Genomic DNA, 25,743 nt, shown 5'->3' with positions numbered 1-25,743 from the left:
ATCACGGAGCCGTTGCGGAGAACGTCCGTAACACATTTATACAAACAAACAAAAGCAAATGAACTTTCCTGTTTTTTAACATCATTTTCCAAACCGACAAACACAAGAAAGACAATTTTATTTTCTTTCCCCGTATTTTCCCAAGCAAGAGGATTAGATAAGAATTGGGTAGGCAAGAATAAGTGAAGAAATTAAACTCTAGAGGAGGGACCCTATCTCACCCTTGAAGTGAAGACAACCTCGGCCGGCGATGACGACGGTGATATTTCAGCAATTATTTTAGAGGAGGTCAACTCACATTAATTTATGGAATATTGGTCATTAAATATCACAAACACTACATTATGTTTTGTTATTTCTAAAGGTAGGGCAATCACTATATCGGACTAATATATGTTCCTTTTTTATCATACTTGACATTACTAAATCAACGTGGCTTTTTTCTACCCGACTTTTTATCATTCTTGCCACAAACTTAAAACGTGATTTAAAATATCATAAACGTTTCACGGTTGCCACGTTGAATAAGTTTTAGCTAGAAATATCTTATTTGAGTCCGTTGAAATATAATAAATAGAAGTTAAAGTTTACGATATTTTAGATCAACTTTAATCTCGTGAGAAATTACGACCACATGACGAGCATCGACGTGCCTGGAAATGCTTTTTAATTTTAATTAGGGTTTCTCAATTCGTCTATGAGCACATCATTGCTCAGAAAAGTTTGTTATTTTTAAATAAATTACTAGTATATGTTGAGATTACCGAGCAAACGTGTTCTGAGAATTGTTTGTAATTTGATATATGTATTCAGGGGCGTAGCCTCCTTATGGATATTGGCCTCCTCATCTACTCATTTCTTTATATATTTATACATGAAGTTTTTATTATATACTTCAACCATACTAAATGCCCCTTAAATACATAAATTTTTCCTATATATTATATTTTTGCCTCTTCTCCAATAAAATTCTAGCTCCGCCCCTATATGTATTTATTTTTAAAAATTCTGAGCACATGCGTTCTTGGAATATTTAATTTACGAATAATTTACGAGCACGAGTGCTCACAAAATTATAAGTCAGTAATGTGTATATAGGAAGTGTTGCGAATTTTGTTTTATGGTTAAATTAGTGACTTGAATAGAGTATCATAAGTAAAGCATCTACAAAAAATTAATAAAATGATATTAGGGTTAGTGGAATTTACATCTGAATATGACCGAAAACGAATTGTTCAGCTATTGCTTTCTAGGATGAACCGTTGATATATTTACCGTGTTCACTCTTATGGGAAATTTTCTCCTTCAAGATAATGCCAAAAGATTGTTTCTTTTGGGTATTGTGTTTGACCTACCATTTTCATTTGTAAACAATAATAAACCATAAACTAAGCAGGTAATGGGGGAGGGGTTTGGTGAATATTAAGATGCAATATAATACTTTATCGATCTGTCCTATTAAAAATAAAAATTTTCCTTTTTTTAAGTTATCATTAAAAATGAATTTTTTTCTAAAATAAAAACAATTTCATCTCTACTTTTACATTTTTCTTACTTAACTCACAAAACAATATTAAGTAAAATCTCATGCCGAAATCTAAATATTTCATATTTATTGGGACGGGGAGAGTATATATATTTATAATGAAGTAAAGAAATACTTATGTGTTTAAAACCAAGATGATTGATTTTAGGGTACATTTTGCTAAATTTTTGTTTCCAGAGGTTATTAGATGCAATTAATTAAGATGTAAATTCCACTAACCCTAATATTATTGGTACGTATCATGCACACTTACGATCCTCACCTCACGGGTAAATTCAACATAAATCCCTTTGTACAGTGATTTTTTTTATAAATAAAAATGCCAAGAAATTGTTACAGAGAACAAGGAAAAACAAAAGCCAAGTAGCTAGAGCGACACACAAACCAAAAACAAAAACAAGGCCGCCTAAGAAGAGCCCCAACAACAAACCTACAGACGTGACAAAACAAGCCAACACCAGCACAAAAACAAACAACTCACACAAGGATAAAGTTGTCAAACCTGAAGACCATACCCCCATCGGTTCGAGCTATGTGTGTTGCCTTTGCCTGACCATCTCCTCAAATCATTTAACTTTTCAAGAACTTGTTCAGGGGAGAAGGGAAAATCATGGCACCAACCCCGAGTCCACAAGCCAAGCTGCCAGAAAAGTTTTCTTTTTTCAAAATCCCAGTTCGGAGTCAAGCCTTGAAAGACCACCTTGTTCCGGATATTCCAAATGGACCATGTAATGACATAGAACAGTGACATCTAAATCTTCCTGTCGAACTTAACAAAAGGCGCCCCATTCCAAGAGAGAAGACTTGCCTTTGCTTGGTTTGGGAGACTGTAAGAAAAGTTCCATTGATGACAACAATAGTACCACAAGCTGCTGGAGAATCTACATTTAGAAAAGAGATGATCAATGGTTTCACTTTCATCCTTGCATAGCGCACACCTGCCATCACCAATCCCTTGTGCTCCATGCCTGAATAATCGTTCTTTTGTGTTGATTCTTCCATGGAGCAAAAACCACAAATGCAATTGCGCTCGTGGCAGAGCAATTTTCCTCCAAGCCAATCTTCCATCTTCCAAGGAAAGGTCTCTTGACTCCATTTGGTGATTAACCTACAAAATAAATTTAGAGACCATAAAGGAAGATGCATTGTCAAAAGCCCACACCCTCACATCCCTTGAGCTTTCTCTCATCCTCCAACGATTCAAGACATGCAGAAGATCTCCAACTAAGTCCTCTTCCCAGGAAAAAAAGCTTTATTCTCCATTGGAACTTCCATGTCCATTCTCCCCGTTCCCATTCTCCAAAGTTCGCGACAACCTCCTCCTTTTGGGTAGATAATCAAAACAGTCTAGGGAACTTTACCATAAGACTATCTTTCCCGACCCAAAAGTCCACTCTGAATCTCGCTTGTGCCCCATTTCCCACCTTAACTCGAATTCCTTTTGTCACAACTTCTTGTGTCTCTTTTCTAAATTTCTCAAAGCTAGCAATTTGACACCAAAGAGTGTTCATCCTCGCGTGGCTCGTAGTCCGGGGCCTCCCACTGTAATTATGATCATGATTTGAGTTGATGATTTCCTTCCATAACGGTTTTTGCTTGTCCCGCTGTAATTATGATCATGATTTGAGTTGATGATTTCCTTCCATAACGGTTTTTGCTTGTCTGCGTATCCCCACCACCACTTGAAGATTTAAGAAGCATTTTTAATGAAAATATTCCCCACCCCTAGGCCTCCTTGATCCATTGGTTTTTGAATGACTTCCCAAGAGATCAGGTTGCCCCCTCTGTCGCCGTCTTTTCTTCCCCAGAAAAACTTCGTTGAAGTTGTATAATGCGCTCTGCCACTTTCTTAGGCATACAGAATATGCTTAGGTAGTACAAAGGAATGTTATTGTAATGCCCCACTTTTTGAACCCTAATTTTCGAACCCTAAAATTTTTGCAATTAATGCTTTTAATGCCGTAAGTTCCGTGGATATAATATCGAGTGAAATTGTTATTTGATATTCTTGTGGCCTAATTTTAATTTAGAGTTTTGATTGTGCGTTGACTGTGTCAACTTGTTGATTACATGACGTGGTTATTTGAATAATTTGATGCGGGGTGAATTTATTTGTTTCGACAAATTGATAACTTGTTTTATAAACTCGAAATTTGTGATGGTTAAATCACAGTGTGAATTTAATTAAATCCTTTCCGTGAGGAATATTTATTGGACTCAAACAAGTCCATACTATGGAAAATAAATTGTGGGATATACAATTTAAATAAAATACAAATGATCTTGAGCCCAAACAAATTAAATCGTACTAAATGATTCCAAGAAATTAGAAGATCCCAGCGCAGAGTTTCTCCTCTCCAAATCTGCCGTATTTCTTCTCCCAATCAGCAAATAATTCTACAATTTGAGAATTAGTCAAAGGCAGCAATTAGAGTCCAAATTAATCGTGAAACCAACTAACACGATTTTTCCTCCATTTCTTCAATCTGTTCCAAAAATAAACCATCCATTAACCTTTAATTTCTATTAATTTTGAGAATCAATTACCTCCATTACTCCTGCAACAACGGTATATCAAATCCAAGTTATTCTGCCCTCACTACCCAATTTATTCATTCTTATACCTAATTGCTCTCCCAGCCGTCACATACACACTCTTATATACTTTTCTTTCAATTCTCAACTGAAGAGCAGGAGTGTCTTGATGTTGCACGCAATCATTCAATCCCTTTCGAGTTTTGATTTCTCATCTGCAGAGGTAATTCACGTTTGTTTCTACTTCACAAATCTAAATCATTTTATTCAGCCAATGACATGGAACCTTTCCGACAGAAATCAAGAACCAGACACAGAAGAAGTCCTTCCTTTGTTCACAAACCACCTGCCCGATTGAAGGTATACGCCTCCCTCACCCAAATCTGACTTTTTACTGCTGCACTCAAACATGCACTACCGTTTAACACAATCCGAAATCAAATCTATTAATAGGGTAATCGAAGCAACCAAATTAAATATCGAACTTGTAAAGAAGTGAAATCAAGTTAAGAACTTATCTTGGGGTTGTTCCGGACGAGTACGCACTGCCAAGCGTCGGCCGCGGCTGCTGCTGCTCGATCTGGACAACGGCGGAACGGCAACGGAGCGATCGTGCGGTGGGACAGCGGCTGCTCGTGGAGACGACGGTGAGAGAAGAGATTGATCGTCATTTGGGGATTTTGGTGTGTTCTATTTTGAGAAGAGAGTTAGAGTTTTTGAGTTGGGAAGTGAGGGAGCCGACGGTATGGATAGGGTTGGAACGGTACGGTATACCGTGCTGAAATTGTCATACCGCATACCGTACCGAAAAGTGCGGTATGACTAAAAACCTTACCTTTACCGTACCGCTTTTTTCGATATACCAAAATTTAGATATCGTTACCTTACCGACATTTCGGTATACCGAGGTATACCGAAATCACGGTACGGTATACCGAATACCGCATGTCAAAACCTAACATTCATGCATTAAATAGCAAAAATATCATTTTAAACATCTAGGAAATATCCAAAGTGATAAAAATCCATCACAAGGCAAACATAGTTTATGACATTCAAAATCCATTCAATTATGTTTAATAAAATTATATAATAATATATTTTATAAATAATAAGTATATTAAATATGGTATAACTGCGGTATATACCGCCAATTATGGTATATATCGTATTTGCGGTATACTGTGTTATACCAGTATATACCGTAAATTTACGGTATATACCGCAAATTGCGGTATAACCCGGTATATACAAAATGCATACCTTTACCGTACCTAAAACTATATGATACTGAACCGAAAAGTACGGTATACCAAAAATTCGGTATTTTCGGTACCGTAAGTGCGGTATTTCGGTATATTTTCCCAGCCCTAGGTATGGATTGGGAATGTGAGTATTGGATTCCTAATTGTTTTATTCTTTTAATATTTCTTTTATTTGACTTGAAGTGGAATTGTATGTGTACGTATGGTTTGGGAATAGGATTAAAATGCATTGGTTTGTTTTATTCGAACTTCTCCCTAATTTGATACTTAGTGGTGATCCAAATGGGTTATTAAATAAAGCGGATTTGAAATATTCAATTTGTTGGATTAATTGGCGTCTACTTTTTGGTTTGTTTCTTTTGGAGTGGGTTGTTTTAAAATAGTTATCTATGGGCTGGATTGGAGATGATTAAATCCTTGTGGGTCGAATTATCATTTTGCAAAAATGTTGGGGACGTGAGTGACTGGCGCCTTAGGCAGCCGTGACTAATCGAAATGCCAATGTTCTAATTGGGAGAATTTGTTATCTTGTCGATAAAATTAATCAAAGCCTTAGGGTGCATGTATCTTAGTTATTGCTTGATTCCTTATGCTGACCTATGAGTTATTTAAATTTCTAAAGGTGATTCCTCGCAAGTGAACCGTGATCGCAAGAGAAAGAATGTAATTTCGGATTAAGCACTTGAGGTGGGCATTCTTTTAAATAAGGACAATGTCCTAACTATTTTATCGATGGGAATGAAATGTGAAAATGTTTATCATGCCGTATTTTGGTTTTAACGTGCCTATCTGAAATGGCTTTGCCATTTATTATTTAAATCGAATTCGGGTCCTTATAGGGCCGCAAACCCTACTTGGATTAGTGTACACCTATGGTAGACCGTGTGCCAGCGTACGGGTTGGCTGGTCTAGTGACTTGGTTTGTGGCCATATTCCAAGTCATGTATAAGCAGATATGGTTGACGTCTATGGAAAAATGACTGTGCAGTGGTGATTTTGAACGATGAAATGTTTGGTGCCTCGGGCCTTTCTAAAGCTAAAACCCCGATGGTTACTTGACACTGGCATGATCAATATAAATATTTTGATAAACTGTTTTCGGCATAAGTCCACTAAGTATTTTATGGTAATCAGCCATGCATATGTTTTCCTTATGTGCAGGTTGAGCGGTGACGAGCATTGGTGGTGTTGAGAAATTAAAATTGAAGTCTTATTGGTTGTCCTTGCACTTCGAGTGTCGTTGTGTCTTCACACATGACGTCACTCTTTCTTTTGAACGCTTTCGCTAAGATTATTATTATCTTTCACTATTATGTTTTGAACCTCATATGTCGACTTTGGATTTAAATGTCAAGCATTACTCTAATTTTCCCTCCATTATTTGAATATTAATTATTTGGTCAAACTCTTTATTGAAATACTAGAATTTTTCCCTTTTCATAAAGTCTCATTAGTCGCGACCACCCGCATTTATTGACCCTAGAAAGGGCGGTCGTGACAGTTATGGAGCACGGCTTTAATAAGGACAAGTATCTAATCAAAATAGTCTAATAACCTTGTTTCGTGGATTCAAAGGAAGTGCAACATAAATTTAAATTTATGATACTATAGTAAAGCAAGTATCTTTTACCGATTATTTATTAAAATAAGCTACGTCTCTGAAAATGCATATAAAAAATGGTGTAAACAAAGATGTAGATTCCAGTAACCCTAGCTAAATATGATTTGATTATTAGGCGCAGACGCGGGGACTCTGCGTTGAGGAAAAGATGGGCTTAATGTTTTCACATTTAGTTGTGGGGGTTTTTCCATTGGTTTTGAGATCAATGAACCCTATCCTGATATCTTCGCAGGGCTTGGCTTCACTGCAGATGAAGCTGAGGGCGTCGGTGGTGGCGCTAGTGCCCCTGACGTTGCTGATCTCGACGTTGCTGATCTGGATGAGGGAGGGCTTACTCAAGTCACATTGGTTATTTGGGCAGTACTTCTGATCAAACACAATGGGGTTTCCAGCATTAACCATGGTGAGGTCGATGAAGTGGAGGTCGGAGATGGTGAGTGTGGCCGGGGCTGAGGGCCATGTCTTGATCCTGACCCCATTCTGGGTGCCGGTGAAGGCACACCCCTGCACGGTTATCCCTTTGATGTCCTTCTCCTGCACGTTCCTCCCCAGACTGCCGATGCTGATGCCATGGCCGGGCCCACATTGCACGTTCTTGATGAGGACGTCGTTGAGGTCATCCCCCATGGAGACACAGTCGTCTCCCGTCTCGATGGTGGAGTCAATGACATTGATGTGGTTACCTCGGGCGATGTGGATGCCATCAGTGTTAGGGCTATTACCAGGGGCGGAGACAGTGAAGCGCTGGAAAGTAACGTTGTTGCTGGAGATGCAGTTGACGTGGAAGTATTTGCTGTCCTTGGTGGTGATATCCTGGATGATGGAGTTGTTGATGAAATTCAAGCTCAGGTTGATGGGGAGCTTCGGGCATGATGTGTTTTTGTAGCAGTCATTCAATAGCCAGGCTTCCTGGCCCTGCCCGTCGAGCACGCCCCCGCCCGAGATGGTCAAAAAGTTCACGTAGTTAAAGGTCACCCATTCTTGGGTCTTCACGGGGAGTTTTTCCACTTCCTTGTAGGCTTTAAGGTTGCCTTCCACCTCAAGGGTGATCGGCGCCTTGTTCGGACCCTGCATGTGAGCTTGGCTCAATATCCAATCCCCTTTTGGGATCAGGATCTGGCTTGCCATTGTTGATTCTATTGCGTCTTTCCATGCTTTCATCAACGCCTGCATGTTCATATATATATATTATATATATATATATATATATATATATATATATATATATATATATATATATATATATATATATATATTTAAGGATAATGCTCATTCGAATCATACAGTCAATTTCTACTTCACTAGTTACCTCGCTGATGTCTGCGTCTGGCTTTGCTCCATATTTTGTGATATCTAAGACCCTTTCGGAATTAACCTTTAATAGTAACTGCAAAACTAAAATTATTGACCATATTATTTTTGTATTCATCATGGAATGGATCTTTTTTGTTCCTTTTTGGGATGACTCGGAAAGTGATGGTAAGATTATGGGCTTAGGAGAGCTGTGATTAGTAGAACTGAGTTTGGGGTATTTATAGGAGTCAGTGTGAGTAAATTTTGTTTTTGACTGCTTATCTCTACACCAAGAGGATTAAGTTTATTATCCCATCATTCAAAGTCAAACCTTCCTCGCTATAATCTCTTTCTTGGACAATGAATTTTGTACATATACAATTATGTTTTTATATGATAATGCATCCTTATACAATTTTGTCCATATACAATTATGTTTTTATACAATAATGAATTACCGGGTCCTCCTATAATGCTATATAGCATCATAATCTAAAACTAAAACTAAATCTACACCCTTAAATTTTGAGATGAGTGGATAAAACTCACGAATTTCTATAAATTACAAACAAAATATAAAAAAAGGGTAAAATCGTCATTCTATTATCATATGATAATTTTAGTGATTTTTTGTCGGAACATATGCAATTGAGATCTCGTTAGAATTCATATAAAATTACCTTTAATTTCATCCACCATTTAAAGAGCCCTTTTAACTAGGTATGAGTTTTAAGAAATTGTTTGACTTTATGAAGGAAAGTAAAGGGAGAAAGTGAGTGGAATGTGGGACCCATTTAAAATAATAGTTTTATATTGGATTGTGAGTGTAAAAGTTGGTGGAATGTGGTTCCGCCTACTAAAAGTGGAATAAATTAAATGGTTCTATAAATCGTGGACAACAAAAAATGGCAAAATGGTCTTTAAATGGTGGACGGTGGGAGTAATTTAAATCAAGCGAGTTAGATAAATTTAAAGTTTTAAGATGATTTTGAAGAGAGAGAAAGTAGTTAATTTTCTACGATATAAAAATTAATATTAATACCCTTTAAATTTAAAATATAATCCACTTGGCTCTATTTTAACCATCAGATTTCGTAATCTAATAGCTAAGAATTAGTCTTAATTTGGAATTGCTAATTAGTTAAAAATAGATCACAACCCCGTGAATTACTAGCCACTAAATCATGAAGTTTAGCCAAAAGGCCCTTCCACAAAATTTGAAATCAGAATGTTAAATTACAAAATTTTATACTTTTCTTGATTATTTCATCTATATAGAATGTCATTTTTAGTGATATTCAAAATGACATAATAAAGTCTTAACATATAATCTTTTTCTTAGATAATGTTTTCTTACACATACAATAATGCATCATTTATGCATATTATGTACTCCTTTTTGTGTGTTATTATGCTAAGAAACTTAAGATTAATTAATAAATATAAAAAAAAGAACTTATCAAATAACTTTTCATTTATTTCTCACATTTATTACAAACAAACAATGAACTTTCCTGATTTTTAAATTCATTTTCCGAACCCACAAACACGGGAAAGACAAGTTTATTTTCGTTCCCCATATTTTCCAAAGAACAATTGAAGAAATTAAACTCATATTTAAATTCATTGGGTAGGCAAGAACAATTGAAGAAATTAAACTCTGGCCGGTAATTCATATCTAATCATCTTCTTCATCTATAGTTTCCTTCATCTTTGTAACTCTTCCATAACATTTTATCTATTGAATTTTAGCATAAATTTTCTGTTAATTTAAATTAATTTAAACAAAAAAGCTATGTACTATTTTGATTTGCCATTTGAAATAAAATAATTTAAAAAATAAATTAAATAACAAATAACATAAAATATAAAGTTTAGTACCATTGATTTTATTAAAGTTTAGTAACCTATTTGAAACAAATACCATAGTTTAACGACTATTTATGAAATTAACCCATAAAACTAGGAACTACATATGTCAATAGAATAAAAAGAGGATTACTCATCTATTAAAATGTCAAAATTTAGTGAAGTTTATTGTGGTAGAATAACTAGTCAAATTAGTTATCAAATAACCAAACATGTTGAAAAGAAAAATGACCAGCGGGTATCTATGAAATGTCAAAAAAAAGTTGAATAACGCAATATCCCAAAACTCAGAACTCATTTGTAAGGGGTGTCAAAAACGAATAGCGGGTATTACCCTACCCAACCTGACCAAACACATGCAATTTTATGCCGCCTAAGAAACGTGTCATTTTATAGTTATACATACGATCCACCAACAATGGAGGATGAATATGATCGGAAAACCATACAGATTAAGGGCGGATGCAAGTGATCAGGTAATCTCAAACATTTTATTATTATGATTTTGAAGTTACTAACTATACATTGTTTTTTTACACATACAAAGATAGTATTAAATATTTATTATTATTTTGAAGTTACTAATAATGTTTTCTATGATAGTGCATCTTTTATGAATACGTTAATGCTTTCTATGTATTAATTACTTACGATTAGGATGCTAAGAAACTTATTTTTAAATAATAAATACAAGTAAAAAAAGAAAATTATCACAATTAACATTAAGTGTTGGATAGAATACTCATTTATATGTTATTTCTCACATTTATTACAAACAACCAAAGCAAACGAACATTCATGATATTAAATACTCCCTTCATCTAAAAAAATAGTCTCATTTGTGGATGACACAAGTTTTAATAAGAAACTGGTAAAGTGAGAAGCGAGAGGAGAAAAAGTTGGTAGAGTAAGAGACAATAGGGAAAAAATTTGGTTAAGTATGAGAGACAAACTTTTCATTTTAAAAGATGAGACTATTTTTTATGGACATCCCAAAATGGCAAAATAAGACTATTTTTCATGGACGGAGGGAGTATCATTTTCCAAACCCACGAATTGAGGAAAGACAACTTTATTTTCTTTTACTAGATGAGAATTGAGACTAAGCAAAGACATATAACTACAGTGAGGAAACTATCCCATCCTTAACGTGATGACAACACCGGCCAGCGATGACTCTCGGTATACCGGTTATAACTAATAACCGACAGATTTAACTGAAAATATAATTATATAAAACTTAAAATATAAAGTTAGAACCATATGGCCCATATATGGCTCACATAACATAGGTAATTGCCAAGATTGATAGTATAATTTATGGGTTAATTAAACTGATTTGTCTTTTATTTATTGAGTTTATGGAGAAAATATTCCCTAGTATAGAGATACCAAATGAAGTATGTCAAACCAGTAATTTTTTGACAAATTGAACTATTTAAAGAATAAGTCCAAGCCGCATAAAGAGTCCCATTTACTTTATGTCTGAGTACAGTCATTTTTCAATAACTTGGTATGGTGAAAGGAAAAAATTCCCTAGTATAGACATACCAAATGAGGTATGTCAAACCAATAATTTTTTGACAAACTGAACTATGTAAAGAATATGTCCAAGCTACATAAAGAGTCCCATTTACATAGCTTCATGACTGAATACAGTCATTTTTCAATAACTTGGCATGGAGTAAGGTTACATGCAGTGCATATCTTCATTGTTTCTATTAGAAATTTTATGTTAATTCAAAAATAAAATAATCAAGTATGCCATTGATAAAATGTTATGGAAGAGTTACAAAAATGAAGGAAATTATGGATGAACAAGAATATTTTATCTAAATTAATGTAATACTCAAAGAGTTACCCTCCTCTAGATTTATTGCTGGCCATCTTCACTTATTCTTGCCTGCCCAATTCTTATCTAATCCTATTGCTTTGGAAAGTATGGGAAAAGAAAATAAAGTTGTCTCACCTCTATTTGTGGGTTTGGAATATAATATTAAAAATCAGGAAAGTCATTTGCCTTTGTTTGTTTATGATAAATGTGAGATATAAATGAAATGAGTCTTTTATCCAACACTTAAAAGTAATTAATTGTGATAACTTTCTTTTTTAATTATTAAAACATACTATGTTTCTTAACAAAGTAATTCATAAAAAGCAGTATTGTAAGGATACAAGATGCACTATTATAGAAAGTCATTAATGAGGTTATTCTGTTGTTGAATGATGAGAAAATAACAAACTTTAATCCTTTTTGTTAGAGATAAGCAGTCAAATTAAGGTACCAAATACAACTATAAAAGCCAAGCCATCTGAACTCATTTCTCAAAATAACAACTCTCCAAAGCCGTTTACTCCCATAATCTTTTGCACCATTTTCTGAGTAATTCATCCCATCCAAGATGGATAAAAAAATTATATGGTTAGTAATTTTAGTTTTGCAGATACTATTGAAGGCAAATTCCGAGAGGGTGTTCGACGTCAGAAAATACGGAGCGAAGCGGGGCATAGACATCAGCCAGGTAATTAATCAAGTAAATTGAGATGCATGACTCAAATGAGGATATAGCATCCCTAGCTATATATATATATATATATATATAAATATATATATATATATATATATATATATTCACTTGCATGTGCAGGCGTTGATGAAAGCATGGAAAGACGCAATAGCATCAACAACGCCAAGCAAGATCCTGATCCCAAAAGGCCATTGGACACTGAGCCAAGCCCACATGGAAGGGCCCAACAAGGCCCCAATCAACCTTGCGGTGAGAGGCACCTTGCAAGCCTACCGGAACCCGGCCCAACTCCCCGTGAAAAGCCAAGAATGGGTGACCATCAACTACGTGAACCACCTGACCATCTCGGGGGGTGGCGTGCTCGACGGGCAGGGCCAGCAAGCCTGGAAGATGAATAACTGCAACACAAACAAGAACTGCGTGAAGCTCCCCATCAACTTGAGCTTGAACTTCATCAACGACTCCATCATCCAAGACATCACCACCAAGGACAGCAAGAACTTCCATGTCAACTGCATCTCCAGTCGCAACGTCACCTTCCAGCGCTTCACTGTCTCCGCCCCAGGTAACAGCCTTAACACTGACGGCATCCACATCGCCCGAGGCAACCACATCAGGGTCCTCGACTCCATCATCAAGACGGGAGACGACTGCGTCTCCATGGGGGACGACCTCAACGACGTCCTCATCAGGAACGTGCAATGCGGGCCCGGACACGGGATCAGCATCGGCAGTTTGGGGAAGAACGCGCAGGAGAAGAACATCAAAGGGATAACCGTGCAGGGGTGCACCTTCACCGGCACCCAGAACGGGGTCAGGATCAAGACATGGCCCTCTGCCCCGGCCACACTCACAGTCTCCGACCTCCACTTCCTCGACCTCACCATGGTTAATGCTGGAAACCCCATTGTGTTTGATCAGAAGTACTGCCCTTGGAACCAATGTGACTTGCGTAGGCCCTCCCTGATTAAGATCAGCAACGTCGAGATCAAGAACATCAGGGGCACTAGCACCACCCCCGACGTTCTCAGCTTCATGTGCAGCAAAGCCAAGCCGTGCGACAACATCAGGATAGGGCTCATTGATCTCAAATACAATGGAAATAAGGCCATCACCATATGTGAAAACATTAGGCCTATCTTTTCTGCCAGACAGACTCCCCGCGTCTGCTAGCTCTCCAAATCATACTACTATTAGGCTTGCTGGAGTTTACATCCTGTTTACACCATTTTTTATGTATTTTCAGAGATGTAGCTTTTTCTAAAAAATAATCAGTTAAAGATTCCTTGCTCTACTATAGTATCATAAATTCATATTTCTGCAAGACAAAGTACCCATAGGCCAGGCATGGATTCAACATCCTTTGATAAGCATCAAGTTAAGTGGTGTGCATTATATAATGCAACACGGGTTTTATGTTATATAAATCCACTAGATTTAATTTGCTTCCTCGACCATCGTCCTACGAGTATATTTGAGCCTATATTTACCTTCCTTCGCTGGGCTTGATGAAGTAATTAGACAAAAATCAAAATCCAAATTAAGAACGAATGAAGTAAAGTAGAATTTCAAAAACTATAAAGCTTAAATACAATGTATACCCGAGGGAGACGTTCTGCTAGAACACAATCGGCGTCCATCTAAAATGGTAAATCGAATAAATTTAGTCATACATTTTGAAATAGAAGTTTAGAAAAACAGTACCAAGGAAGACGACCCTTCAGTGGGTGGCACAGGATTTTATGAAACTTTGTGTGTTAAGTAGAGAAAAAAAAGTTTGCCATTTTTAGTAATATGTCATCTTGGTTGGAAACAAACCAAAATCCAGCTTCCAGAAGCCTCCACTGATCCGATTCTCAGGTTCTAAATCTCCATCTTCCATTATTTTTTCATGCTCTGGCTCCTTTCGGTTGAGCTGGCCTCTCACTGTCTGAGCCTTTTTCTTCCAGAAATGGCATTCTTACTACTCTCTTCAATATTTTGCAACATTCTCTAAGATATAATAGATCTTACTGATTTCTGATCTATGCATCCACAAGCCTGTAGCCTCTTTCTCCTTCTGGTATTCCAATCATCACACATCTCAAAGCTCTTGGCTCTAAACTTGATTTGCTGATGTGAGCATAAGACATACAACCAAAAATTCTCATATTTGAGTAGTCCACAGCTCTCCCATACCACCTCTGATTAAGAGTATCAAAAGCTATTGCTGAAGATGGACTTCTATTAATGAGGACTGCAGCCATACTCACAGCCTGACCCTAGAATCTCTTAGACATTCCAGAGCTAAACAACATACACCTCACCCTCTCTAGGATGGTTCTGTTCATGCGCTCAACAACCCCATTTTGTTGGGGATTGCATGGAGCTGTCCTGTGCCTTCTCATCCCTTTCTCCTTGCAGAAGGAATCAAACTCATTGCTTAGGAATTCTAACCCATTATCAGTTCTCAAGCACTTCAGTGAACAACCATTTTCAACTTCAACTTCTCTGCACCATTCCTTAAATCTTGCAAAAGTCTCTGACTTCTCTTTCAAGATGAATACCCATAACTTTCTAGAGAAATCATTAATGATGGACAGAAAATATTTTCCTCCACCTAATGTGGTTGGTGTAGCTGGCCCCCACAAGTCAGTGTGGGCATGGTCCAGTGGAGTTGTTGAACTGTGAATGCCCCTTGCAAAGGGTAATTTCTTACTTTTCCCGAGCACACACTGCTCACACAATCCCAGCTGCTCACTGGGATCTTCCAGCTTGATCAGGCCCTTCTTAGCCAATTCTTTAATTCATGTCTCCCCTATATGTCCAAGCCTGAGATGCCAGGTTCTCAGATTCAAAGTCTGCACTAGGTTCACTGATCCAGATATTACACTTGCCTTTAGATAGTACAAGCTCTTTCTTCACTCAACCATCATGACAACCTTGCCATTCATGACAATGTTCATGATTCCACCAGATAATATGCAAGAATACCATGCAGCATCCAAGACTCCAATGGAAATCAAGTTTCTCTTAATTTCTGGAATGAATCTCACACCAGTGAGTAAACCTTTACAGATCCATAATGCAGCCTGAGTCTGATTGTCCCTATTTCTCTGATCCTGCATATCTGATTATTTCCCAATAGAACGATCCAGTTGCATCTCTTATTTCATCAAAATAGCTTCTGGTTGGGCACATGTGAAAGCTACAACCGGAGTCCTTGATCAAGGAAGTTCCTCTATATCTCAGACACACACAGAGCCTTTGGGATTTCCAACTCTTCTGCAAGATCAGCAGTATTCTTTCCAGCCTCATCCTCAGCCTACTTCTTCTTCCCAAGACCAGCAATTCTTCTTTAAGGGGCCATTGTTTCTTGCAATAGTGGCATGATCTAGTCTCCTTTCCATCAGTTGCTTTACTCTTCCAAGGCTTCTTTTGTGACTTCTTCTTTCCATTCCTTTTGAAATCAGCAACATTCAGACTTTCAGACACTATATCAACAGACTTAGAGTTGGATTTCTGGATCTCTTTCAGCTTTAAGGCAGAATAGACTCCTTCATACTTGATCTTGAATTCTCCACCAAGAAGCATAGCATCCTTAAAGTGTTCATAACTTAGTGGCAAAGAGTTCAACAACATCAGAGCCTTATCCTCATCCTTGATCTCCTCATCAATGTTCTCAAGATTATCAACACATTGTCCAAAATCTTCAAGCTGCTCTAACACACGTTTCCCATCAGCAATCTTGAATATCGGTAGTTTCTGCTTCAAATGTAGTCGGTTGACCAATGACTTAGCCATATACAATTACTCCAATTTGGACCAAACTCCAGCCGCTGTATCTTCCTTTGAAACTTCTCTCAGAACTCTATAAGTGAGGTTAAGGATCAAGGTGATATATGCCTTGTATTCCATATCTTGAGCCCTTGTCTTTTCCTTCTCATCTAGCTCGGGCTTCTTCTCCTCACTGCTGCCTCCACCATTCAAGATTTCCCACAAACCCTGCTGCATCAGGATTGCTTTCATTTTAAGCCTCCACAAGCCAAAATAATTTCGGCCAGTGAACTTTTCAACATCAAACCTTGTTGTAGCCATTCCTCAAACAGATAGGGTGCCTTTCTTGAATGACAGAGAATGAATACCAAGAAAGAACTCCAGAGAAAACCCTTACGCTTCCACAACTGCTCAATGTGTTCCCACAGACGGCGCCACGTTGTTAATATCAACCGAGTAGTTGTGAAACACCAATTGCACGATTAAATGATAAACAACAAGAGAAGAAAACACAGCGATTACATGGTTTAGCTCTAGGCCTACGTCCATGGGCAGAAAACTAGTGTATGTATTTATTGATCACTCAATGAAAGATTTACAAGAACGCTCTATTCTCTCAGATATTTACAAGTGAAAACACTCTCAACTCGCTCGAAGTCAGCCTGCTCCGAGAGCACAAATACACAACTGAAAATCTCTCTTCTTCACTCGATCTCTCTTGAATTCTTTTTTTTTTCTTGAATGGAAGAATCGTTGCTTCTTAAATGAAGTTAAGCTCGATCAATTCGGCTCAACCGCTAGCCTCTTCCCAAATTCTGTTATAACCGCCAATCCAACGGTCACTTCCGGTTTGAGTCCAACGGCTAGTTTCTGAAAGTGCTTTCTCCAAAAATGAGTCTTGATCTTGATTAGCTCAATACAGTAACAAAAACTAACAAAGCAAATTTAATAGTGTCTATGTAATCCTTAATATTTCTTCAATTGAATGGATTCAATGCTAAATTGGTACTAATACAAAACAGCGATCACAGAATAGAGTATATATAGCCAGAATAACACAATACAAATGGATTCAATACTAATTGCATATATAACAGATCGAATAAAACTCCACTCAACCAATAAAGGTGCAGCAATAAATTCATATTATATCTCAAGATTCATTAACAATATTAACTTTTGATCATTGCATAGCCAGAGTGGTCTTTCCGATAATGCTTATTTAAAATAATATGCGTAAAATTTTCAATTAATCATTCAATCTCTTATTAAACAAAATATATACTAGCATATAGTTAAGATTACAGTGATACATTTTCCATGGGGCAATCATTTAGCAATAGTTCTAGTTTTGTTTTATGTTGACTCAAAATAATGCACGGGAAAAATGAACTAAATCAATTATAAGATGAAGTATTTGTAAACTAATTATGAACAAAATTAAAAGTTAGTATCAAATTCTAATAAACTCCTAAATACATTACTTCTTGTAGTCTGCTTCAGTTTTTCAACGTCGATATCAGTGTGTATGATTGCCTACTTGTAGTATATATATCTACCCCATAACTTAAACTCCTAAAAACATTACTTCTCCTTTAAGTAGTCCGCTATCATTTTTTCAACATGTATGATTGCGTCATTGTAGTATGATGTTGTAAGCCGTTTGTTGTTGAGGCATTCATCAATGTTGAACAATATTTGGCCCTCAAGCTGAAGTATGCCCCCACTTGATTTTTTTCAAGCCACAATACCAATATACTTCGTGCTTGCCCTTGTACATGGAGCACTTGTACGATTCCATGTGTCACATTATATAGACGCCACAATCTTCAACATTGTCTGATGTCCTCCATCGCATTGTCATCCTTTGTATTTTGAAGGTAGATATCGTTTTGCATTGTGCATGGAGATCAATCTGGCTCAAAAAGTGGTAATAAAAAGACATCTGCATATACAAAACAAATGTGTTTATATGTATCTAGTTTATATATGTGCAATAATTTTATTAACTTTTAATAAAATTCAATCATATGAGAAGTATACAAATCAATGTCGCTGGAATGTCACCATAGTTCGTTGTGAGATCGTTGTAGTCCCCATTTTTTGAATTGTCTATTACGACTATACTGCTTCTTTTAAAGCAAAAACAAACAGCATAGTAGTGTTCTTTAGCACATATTGGGAAGAAGACCTATTGAATGAAGTAATAGACCGAATGAATGAAGTAATAATTAATTGATATAAACAATCTGAATAATGAATTGTACACTACAAAAAAGGAGGTGTTTAACGAGCACCAATGTGGTCGGCAAAAAGGGGAAAATGCTCAGTATATCACACTTTACCGAGCACTTTCTGAGTACTTTAGGTGGTCGATATTTGCTTCGTTGGCAATTTTCATCTGAGTGCTTGTTGGTGCTCGGCTACCTGGTGAATTAAGCACCTATTGGTGCTCAGTATTTTAGAATGGTCCTCGTTTGGATGTGATAAACTGATTGGTGTTAAAGAGATTGTTTATTATTCACTGTATTTTGTATACAGGGATAATCCCATTATATACTAGGAGAAATACACAGATATGGTAAACCTACGTTACCGTATTTACTATTCTAAATAAGGTAGAATATCAATCATGTATCAATCTAAGATCTTTAGTGATTTCTTTCCAACACTCTCCCTCAAGTTAAGTAACGGGGTTTCCGATACTTAACTTGCTCAATACTTCTCGGAATGACTTCGAGTTCACAGCTTTAGTTAAGATGTCAGCCAACTGGTCTTCAGACTTGACATAAGGAAATTCTACAATCTTGGCTTCAATGTTATCCTTTATGAAGTGTCGATCCACCTCAATATGCTTTGTCCGATCGTGTTGAACTGGATTATCAGAAATACTGATAGCAGCCTTATTGTCACAAAACAATCTACAAGGTTGCATCGGGTTCATATCTAGTTCCCTCATAAGTTTCCTGAGCCATAGGATCTCAGTTAAGCCACTCTTTATTCCTCTGAATTCTGCCTCTGCACTTGACAAAGCCACCACACTTTGCTTCTTGCTTCTCCATGTAACAAGGTTTCCTCCTACAAACGTGAAATATCCAGCAGTCGATTTTCGATCATTCGGATTTCCAGCCCAGTCGGCATCAGTGAACCCATGTATCTCCAAATGTCTATGTTTTTCAAATAACAAACCATGCTCAGTCGTTCCTTTTAAATATCGCACTATCCTCAAGACGGCTTCCCAATGTTCCTCTTGCGGTGAGTGCATAAATTGACTGACTACTCCCACAGCATATGCTATATCAGGTCTCGTGTGGGAGAGGTAAATCAATTTTCCTACTAGTCTCTGGTATTTCCCCCTTTCTGTCAACTTCACTCCCTCTTTCATCTGTAGCCCATGATTCTGCATCAGTGGAGTATCTGCAGGTTTGCAGTCTATCATTCCTGTTTCAGCAAGTAGATCCAGTATGTATTTCCTTTGGTTAATAAAGATCCCCTTCTTTGATCTCAACACTTCAATTCCCAGGAAGTATTTGAGTAGTCCTAAGTCCTTCATCTCAAATTCTTTAAAAAGATGCTTTCTTAGCTCACCAATCTCTTCCTCATCATCCCCGGTAATAATCATGTCGTCCACATATATGATTAGGCAAGTGATCTTCCCATTCTTCTTCTTCATAAACAAAGTGTGATCGGAGTTACTCTGTTTGTACTTATACTTCTTCATAACTTCTGTGAACCTGCTAAACCACGCTCTTGGGGACTGTTTCAATCCATACAACGTCCGCTTTAGCTGACACACTTCTCCATCCTGAAATTCTTGAGTAAATCCGGGGGGCGGCTCCATGAATATCGGTTTTGGCAATTCTCCATGTAGGAAAGCATTTGTAACATCGAACTGAAGCGGCCAATCCCTATTAGCAGCTATTGAGAACAGGACCCTCACAGTATTAATCTTGGCTACGGGGGAGAAAGTTTCTGCATAATCTACTCCGTAAGTCTGGGTGTATCCTTTTGCCACAAGTCTGGCTTTGTACCGTTCTATCGAGCCATCAGGTCTTCTCTTGATTGTAAAGACCCATCTGCATCCCACAGTTTTAACTCCATCAGGTAGCTTGCTTTTCACCCACATATTATTCTTTTGCAGAGCCTTCATCTCTACAAACATTGCTTCTCTCCAATGTTTATGTTTCCATGCTTCTTCGGCAGTCTGTGGAATTTCCTCTTCTTCATACAGTGCCTCTTCAAAGGCTCGAGCCATTTTCGTAAGGTTCCCTTGAACAAAGTTAGCAACCCCATATCGACTCTTCCTCCCAATTTTCTCGGGGGAGTATCTTTTCAGCGGGATCCCCCGAGTGCTTCGTGGAGGCAGTACATACTTCCCTGTGTCACTGTCTACAGTTGTCTCCTCATGTAGATCCTCTGTATCAACATGGTTAGTGGAAACCGAATTTTCTTCGAGAATGGTGGGTTCAAGAGTTACCTTGGATATTGGTTGAGGAGGATCCGAAGACGGTGATGTCTGAGTAAACTCAGGTGGAGAGACATACTCGGCGACAGTGACAACTGTCTCTGTTAGGTCCTCAATCGAAGGACTTGGTGATGACACAAACCAACTTAGGTAGTCCTCATATCTACCTGGATCACTCTCCCCCTGACTACTAAGGTGGTTATGGTAGAAGTATTCGGTTTCAAGGAAGTTACAGTTCATGGTGGTAATGATTTTTTTAGTGCTAGGATCATAACATCTGTATCCCTTCTGGTTCACCCCGTAACCCACAAAGACACATTTGGTGGCACATGGGGACAATTTGGTTCTCTCATGTTTTGGGATATGAACATATACTGTACTTCCAAACACTTTAGGTGGTAGGTTAAGATGGGCAGGAATGTTGGCTTGTTTGGAAAGGATATCGAGAGGAGTTTTCATGTTGAGGATTTTGGTGGGTAAGCGGTTAATGAGGTAGACAGATGTGGCTATTGCTTCTGGCCAAAAATGTGTCGGGACTTTAGATTCAATCATAAGAGCTCGAGTGGTTTCTAAGATTGTTCTATTTTTCCGTTCTGCTACCCCATTCTGTTCAGGTGTATAAGCACAAGAGGTTTGGTGTACTATTCCCTTGTCTTTAAAGAAGTTGGACATAGTACTGTTGACAAATTCCCTCCCATTGTCTGACCTAAGGGTTTTTATGATTGTCTGGAATTGTGTTTGAATCATTTGAAAGAAAAGGATAAATTTATCAACAACTTCAGATTTGTGTTTTAAAAAATAAATCCATGTCATTCTAGTGCAATCATCAATAAATGTCACAAAATATCGACAACCCCCTCCCCCAACAATAGGTGCAGGACCCCACACATCAGAATGAACTAAAGAAAACATGGATTTCACACGGGTATTCGTAAGTTTAAAAGATTGTCTATGGCTTTTGGCCAAAACACACGTCTCACAAGAAAAATCAGTAGGAATAGATAAATTTGGAAACAAAAGTTTAAAGTAACCAAGAGAAGGGTGTCCTAATCTTCTGTGCCACAACCAAGCCTCTTGTTTTGTGGACCCGTGAGCCAGCATCGCACTGCCAGTTTGAGCTATCTCGTCCACATAATAGAGTCCATGATTCTCAGTGCCACGCCCAAGAATCCTCCTCGTCCGTATATCCTGCAGTATACAAAAGGTAGGGTGCATTAGGAGTGTGCAACACAGTTCCCTTGTCACATGACTTATGGACATTAATCTTTGAGAGAGAGTAGGAACATGCAAACAATTCGACAATCGTAGAGTAGGAGATATATCAATAGTTCCTGACCCTACAACAGTAATCAATTCTCCATTTGCAGTCCTAATAAATGTTTTAGTAACATTACTGTAGCTGCTAAAATCACTTCTATATGGGGTCATAGTGTCTGTCGCCCCACAGTCAAAAATCCAACCTCGAGAACTGGTTTCACCCATATTAGAAACATGAAATGTAGCGGAACAATTTTCTAGGGGTGCAAAAGGGTTCTTTGACACAAACTCAAGGGTTGATCGGTTATTTCCACAATTCTGGGGGTGTTTATGATATATTGCAAAGTCTGGGGGTTTTATTCTAATATGATGGGGTCTTTTCTGAGATAGACCACAATCTGGGGGAGTAAAATTTAATTTGCAAGAAATAATAGGGTTTGGTATTAAACCAAACCCTTTACCTCCAACAATGGCGCCGCCTCTCGTCTCCCTCTGCCCATCCCCCTCCGATCTCGCATCCTCTGTCCGTCCGGCGAAATTTCCGACCCCTCGTACGCCTACGCCGCCACCACAAGTTGAAGCCTCCGGATAGTTTCCCGGCGACTTTCCTTGTCCCATCGCCATCTCCCTGTTTTGTCGCGGCTGTCCCCTTTCATCGACGCCGACGGCGAGCTTTGCTTGTGCTCGGGCCCTCTGCTTCTCCTCCCACCACTCTGGGTATCCAATTAAGAGGAAGCATTCCTCGCGTGTGTGTCTCGGCTTTTGGCAGTGAGAACACCACAGTCTCGTTTTGTCCGGTTTGGCTCCTGGTCGGTAGACGGCTGAGGCGGATCGTGGTGGTGGTGCTCCATTTCGGAGAGGAGGGCGTTGGCTCTGGGCGGCAAGACCATATCCGATCTCCCCAGATGACGAATCGGCGATTCCGCCATTGCCTCCGACGGTGGGTAGAGCAGATGTCGACATGATGCGCCGGCGTGTTGCTTCTCGCTTTACCCAGCCATAGGCGGCTTCAACCGATGGGAGTGGATCTTCGTTGAGTATGTCCCGTCGAATTGGGTCATACACCTCGGCCAATCCGGCTAAAAATTTCAATAGCCGTTTGGTGTTCGAATGAACTCGATATTGATTTATTCCCTTGTCGCAGCACGTGATAGGTTTCTTCTGGCATCGATCCACGTCTATCCATAGCCCGTGGATCTTTCGGTAGTAAGTTTCCAGGTCTAAATCTCCTTGTTTGAATGTGTTTGCTCGATCTTCCAGGTCGTAGATGAGATACGGATCAGCCTTGCTTTCGAACGTAACGGCAAGGCTATCCCATAACGCCTTCGAGGTTTGGTGGTGTGCGAAATCGGCTACAATTTCGTTCTCGATATTGTCAATGATCCAGGAGAAAACTATGAGATCGGTTTCCTCCCAATCTGGGTAATCTTTGCTCCCTGGTTCTGGCGATTCGTCTGTGATGAAAGAATACGCCCTCCGGCTGCCAATCTGGACCTTCATTAATCTGGACCATAATGGGTAATTCTTCCCATTTAATTTGAACGCCACCGAGACATTCTTGCTCGTCTTCAATTTGTTTGAAGAATCGTTTGGTTTCGTATCATCTGTTTCTGGCATTTTTTTTTGTGTAGAAATTGGTTTTTCTGGCTTGGTTTTGCCTAATTGACTGGGATTGGTATTTGGGGCTGTGATGAATTTTCTGAGCCCTATCGAACCTGCTCTGGTACCATGATAAACTGATTGGTGTTAAAGAGATTGTTTATTATTCACTGTATTTTGTATACAGGGATAATCCCATTATATACTAGGAGAAATACACAGATATGGTAAACCTACGTTACCGTATTTACTATTCTAAATAAGGTAGAATATCAATCATGTATCAATCTAAGATCTTTAGTGATTTCTTTCCAACAGGATGCAACGAGCACAGCCATTGTTCGGCCAGGTTGGCAAGCACGTATATGTGCTCGGATTACTGGAACCACCCTGCAAGCACCTATTGGTGCTCCGTGCTCGGTATTTTAGAATGGTCCTTGTTTGGATGCAACGAGCACAACCTTTAATTCGAGCAAGTTCACGAGCATATCCATGTGCTCAGAAGTAGGTTATTCTGGAATTATATAAGTTCAAGGACCATTATATATATATATATATATATATATATATATAAAGAAGGTAATCAACTACAAACCTCTCTCTATAATAAAAACTACAAACTTTAATCTCATCCACTAATTATGTCAGATCTACATCATGTAATGTGCTGAATTTCGATGTCAACAGATAGCTACAATTCTGTGAACAGGTGCATATTGAATTCGAAATTGTCATCAATTACATACATCCCTAATTTCACTCCCAGACTGTCATACCACTAACAATAATATTTTGTAACAGCTTACTCCATGAAAAGTCAATGATCGTCTCTAATTTATCTCTAATCTCCCAAAATACCAATATTCACATTTTTGGAAAGAGATTACATTCAATCGTATAATCATTCAGCCATTAAATCTCACATCTTCGCTGACGTAGTTCATCAATAAATCAACATTTCAATATCAATATTTTATATTTTCTCTCCGAAATAATCTTCTCCGGCTGAAATTGATCTTCTAAATCTTCTCTGGCGTAAGATCAACGCATCTGCTAATTTTTCTCCGGCTAAGCTCATCGGCCACGTTTGTATTGAATGGATATTTCTTACTTCTTCATTCTAATTTGAATAATACGTGAATCATTATTATGAAAGTGTGCACCCTCCCGATGTAGTGAAGACAAAGGATTGAGAATTTGTACGAGTCATCTCGGCCGAGTGTTGTAAGCGTGCACCCTCCCGATGTAGTGAAGAAAAAGGGATCCGGAAGTGGTGGTGGGAGCAGAATTATATCAGCGAAAGAGAAGGCTATCATATTACAGAACAAACCTATGCGACAATGTGCAAAATGTCGAGAATTAGGTCATCACGATGCAAAGAATTGTGGTAGGGAGAAAGGAAAATCCAAATAATAGTTTCTTGTTTTTGTCTGCCTTTTTAGTTTCCATACTATTTTCAAGACTATATCAACATTTCGTCGATGTTGACACTTTGTTTACTTAGTGTTGTTTTTGTTTACCCATTGTTTTCAAGATTATATCAATATTTTTACTAACTGGACACATTCATTTTGCTTAAACTTTAATCTAATTGTCTACCATATTTTTATCCATTGATTCAGAATGTAAACAGAAAACAAGTGCATTTTGTCGAATGTTAACAACAAATCTCAATGTCTACAACCATATCTACATTTTTCGTTGATGTCAATACCATGTCAACACGTATACAACAACATCTACTCTTTTTCACTTATGTCGGCAACATACAAGCACGTGTACGAACTATACATGTCAACAAACTGATGCAGTTTCGATTTTTTTTCAAATTTTTTAAGCAACAAATGTCAAAATATTTTTTACTTATGCAGTTTCAATGAATTTTTCTCAGCCAGGATTTTTTTCCCATAATCAAACCCTCAACAAAGAAACGACCTGAATATCAACACTTTGTCATAGTCAAACAAATCAACACCATGTCATAATGAAACTTGAACACTTTGTCATCA

General features: G+C 37.9%; 2 protein-coding genes across 2 annotated transcripts; one reads left to right on the top strand and one right to left on the bottom strand.

Moving 5' to 3' along the window:
• Positions 1–7,078: 7,078 nt before the first annotated feature.
• LOC121764972 (polygalacturonase-like) lies at positions 7,079–10,144 on the bottom strand. The gene is made up of 3 exons (XM_042161004.1): positions 10,114–10,144; positions 8,277–8,362; positions 7,079–8,134 (listed from the first exon to the last, which is right to left on the bottom strand). Exons 1-3 carry the CDS (start codon positions 10,142–10,144, stop codon positions 7,079–7,081), a joined length of 1,173 nt encoding a protein of 390 aa, XP_042016938.1.
• Positions 10,145–10,554: 410 nt separating this feature from the next.
• Positions 10,555–13,830, top strand: LOC121764054 (exopolygalacturonase-like). Its single transcript, XM_042160143.1, has 3 exons — positions 10,555–10,605; positions 12,574–12,651; positions 12,778–13,830. The coding sequence occupies exons 1-3, from the start codon at positions 10,555–10,557 to the stop codon at positions 13,828–13,830; spliced, it is 1,182 nt and encodes a 393-aa protein (XP_042016077.1).
• The last annotated feature ends 11,913 nt before the right edge of the window (positions 13,831–25,743 follow it).

This window comes from Salvia splendens, chromosome 14 (assembly GCF_004379255.2).
Source record: "Salvia splendens isolate huo1 chromosome 14, SspV2, whole genome shotgun sequence".
Taxonomy (NCBI): Eukaryota; Viridiplantae; Streptophyta; class Magnoliopsida; order Lamiales; family Lamiaceae; genus Salvia; species Salvia splendens.
Note: the sequence above shows the minus strand (reverse complement) of the source record. Positions and strands in the feature narration are given on the sequence as shown.

What these genes read in the sequence shown, in the direction of transcription:
- LOC121764972 (XM_042161004.1), bottom strand. Translation starts at nt 10,144, where the DNA reads ATGGTACTAAACTTTATATTTTATGTTATTT. An exon ending in CTTTATATTTTATGTTATTT is followed by an intron (nt 8,363 to 10,113) that starts GTTATTTAATTT and finishes CAATAATTTTAG; the next exon opens with TTTTGCAGTTACTATTAAAG. An exon ending in CAGACGCAGACATCAGCGAG is followed by an intron (nt 8,135 to 8,276) that starts GTAACTAGTGAA and finishes ATGAACATGCAG; the next exon opens with GCGTTGATGAAAGCATGGAA.
- LOC121764054 (XM_042160143.1), top strand. Translation starts at nt 10,555, where the DNA reads ATGAATATGATCGGAAAACCATACAGATTAAGGGCGGATGCAAGTGAT. An exon ending in GGGCGGATGCAAGTGATCAG is followed by an intron (nt 10,606 to 12,573) that starts GTAATCTCAAAC and finishes TTAGTTTTGCAG; the next exon opens with ATACTATTGAAGGCAAATTC. An exon ending in GGGGCATAGACATCAGCCAG is followed by an intron (nt 12,652 to 12,777) that starts GTAATTAATCAA and finishes TTGCATGTGCAG; the next exon opens with GCGTTGATGAAAGCATGGAA.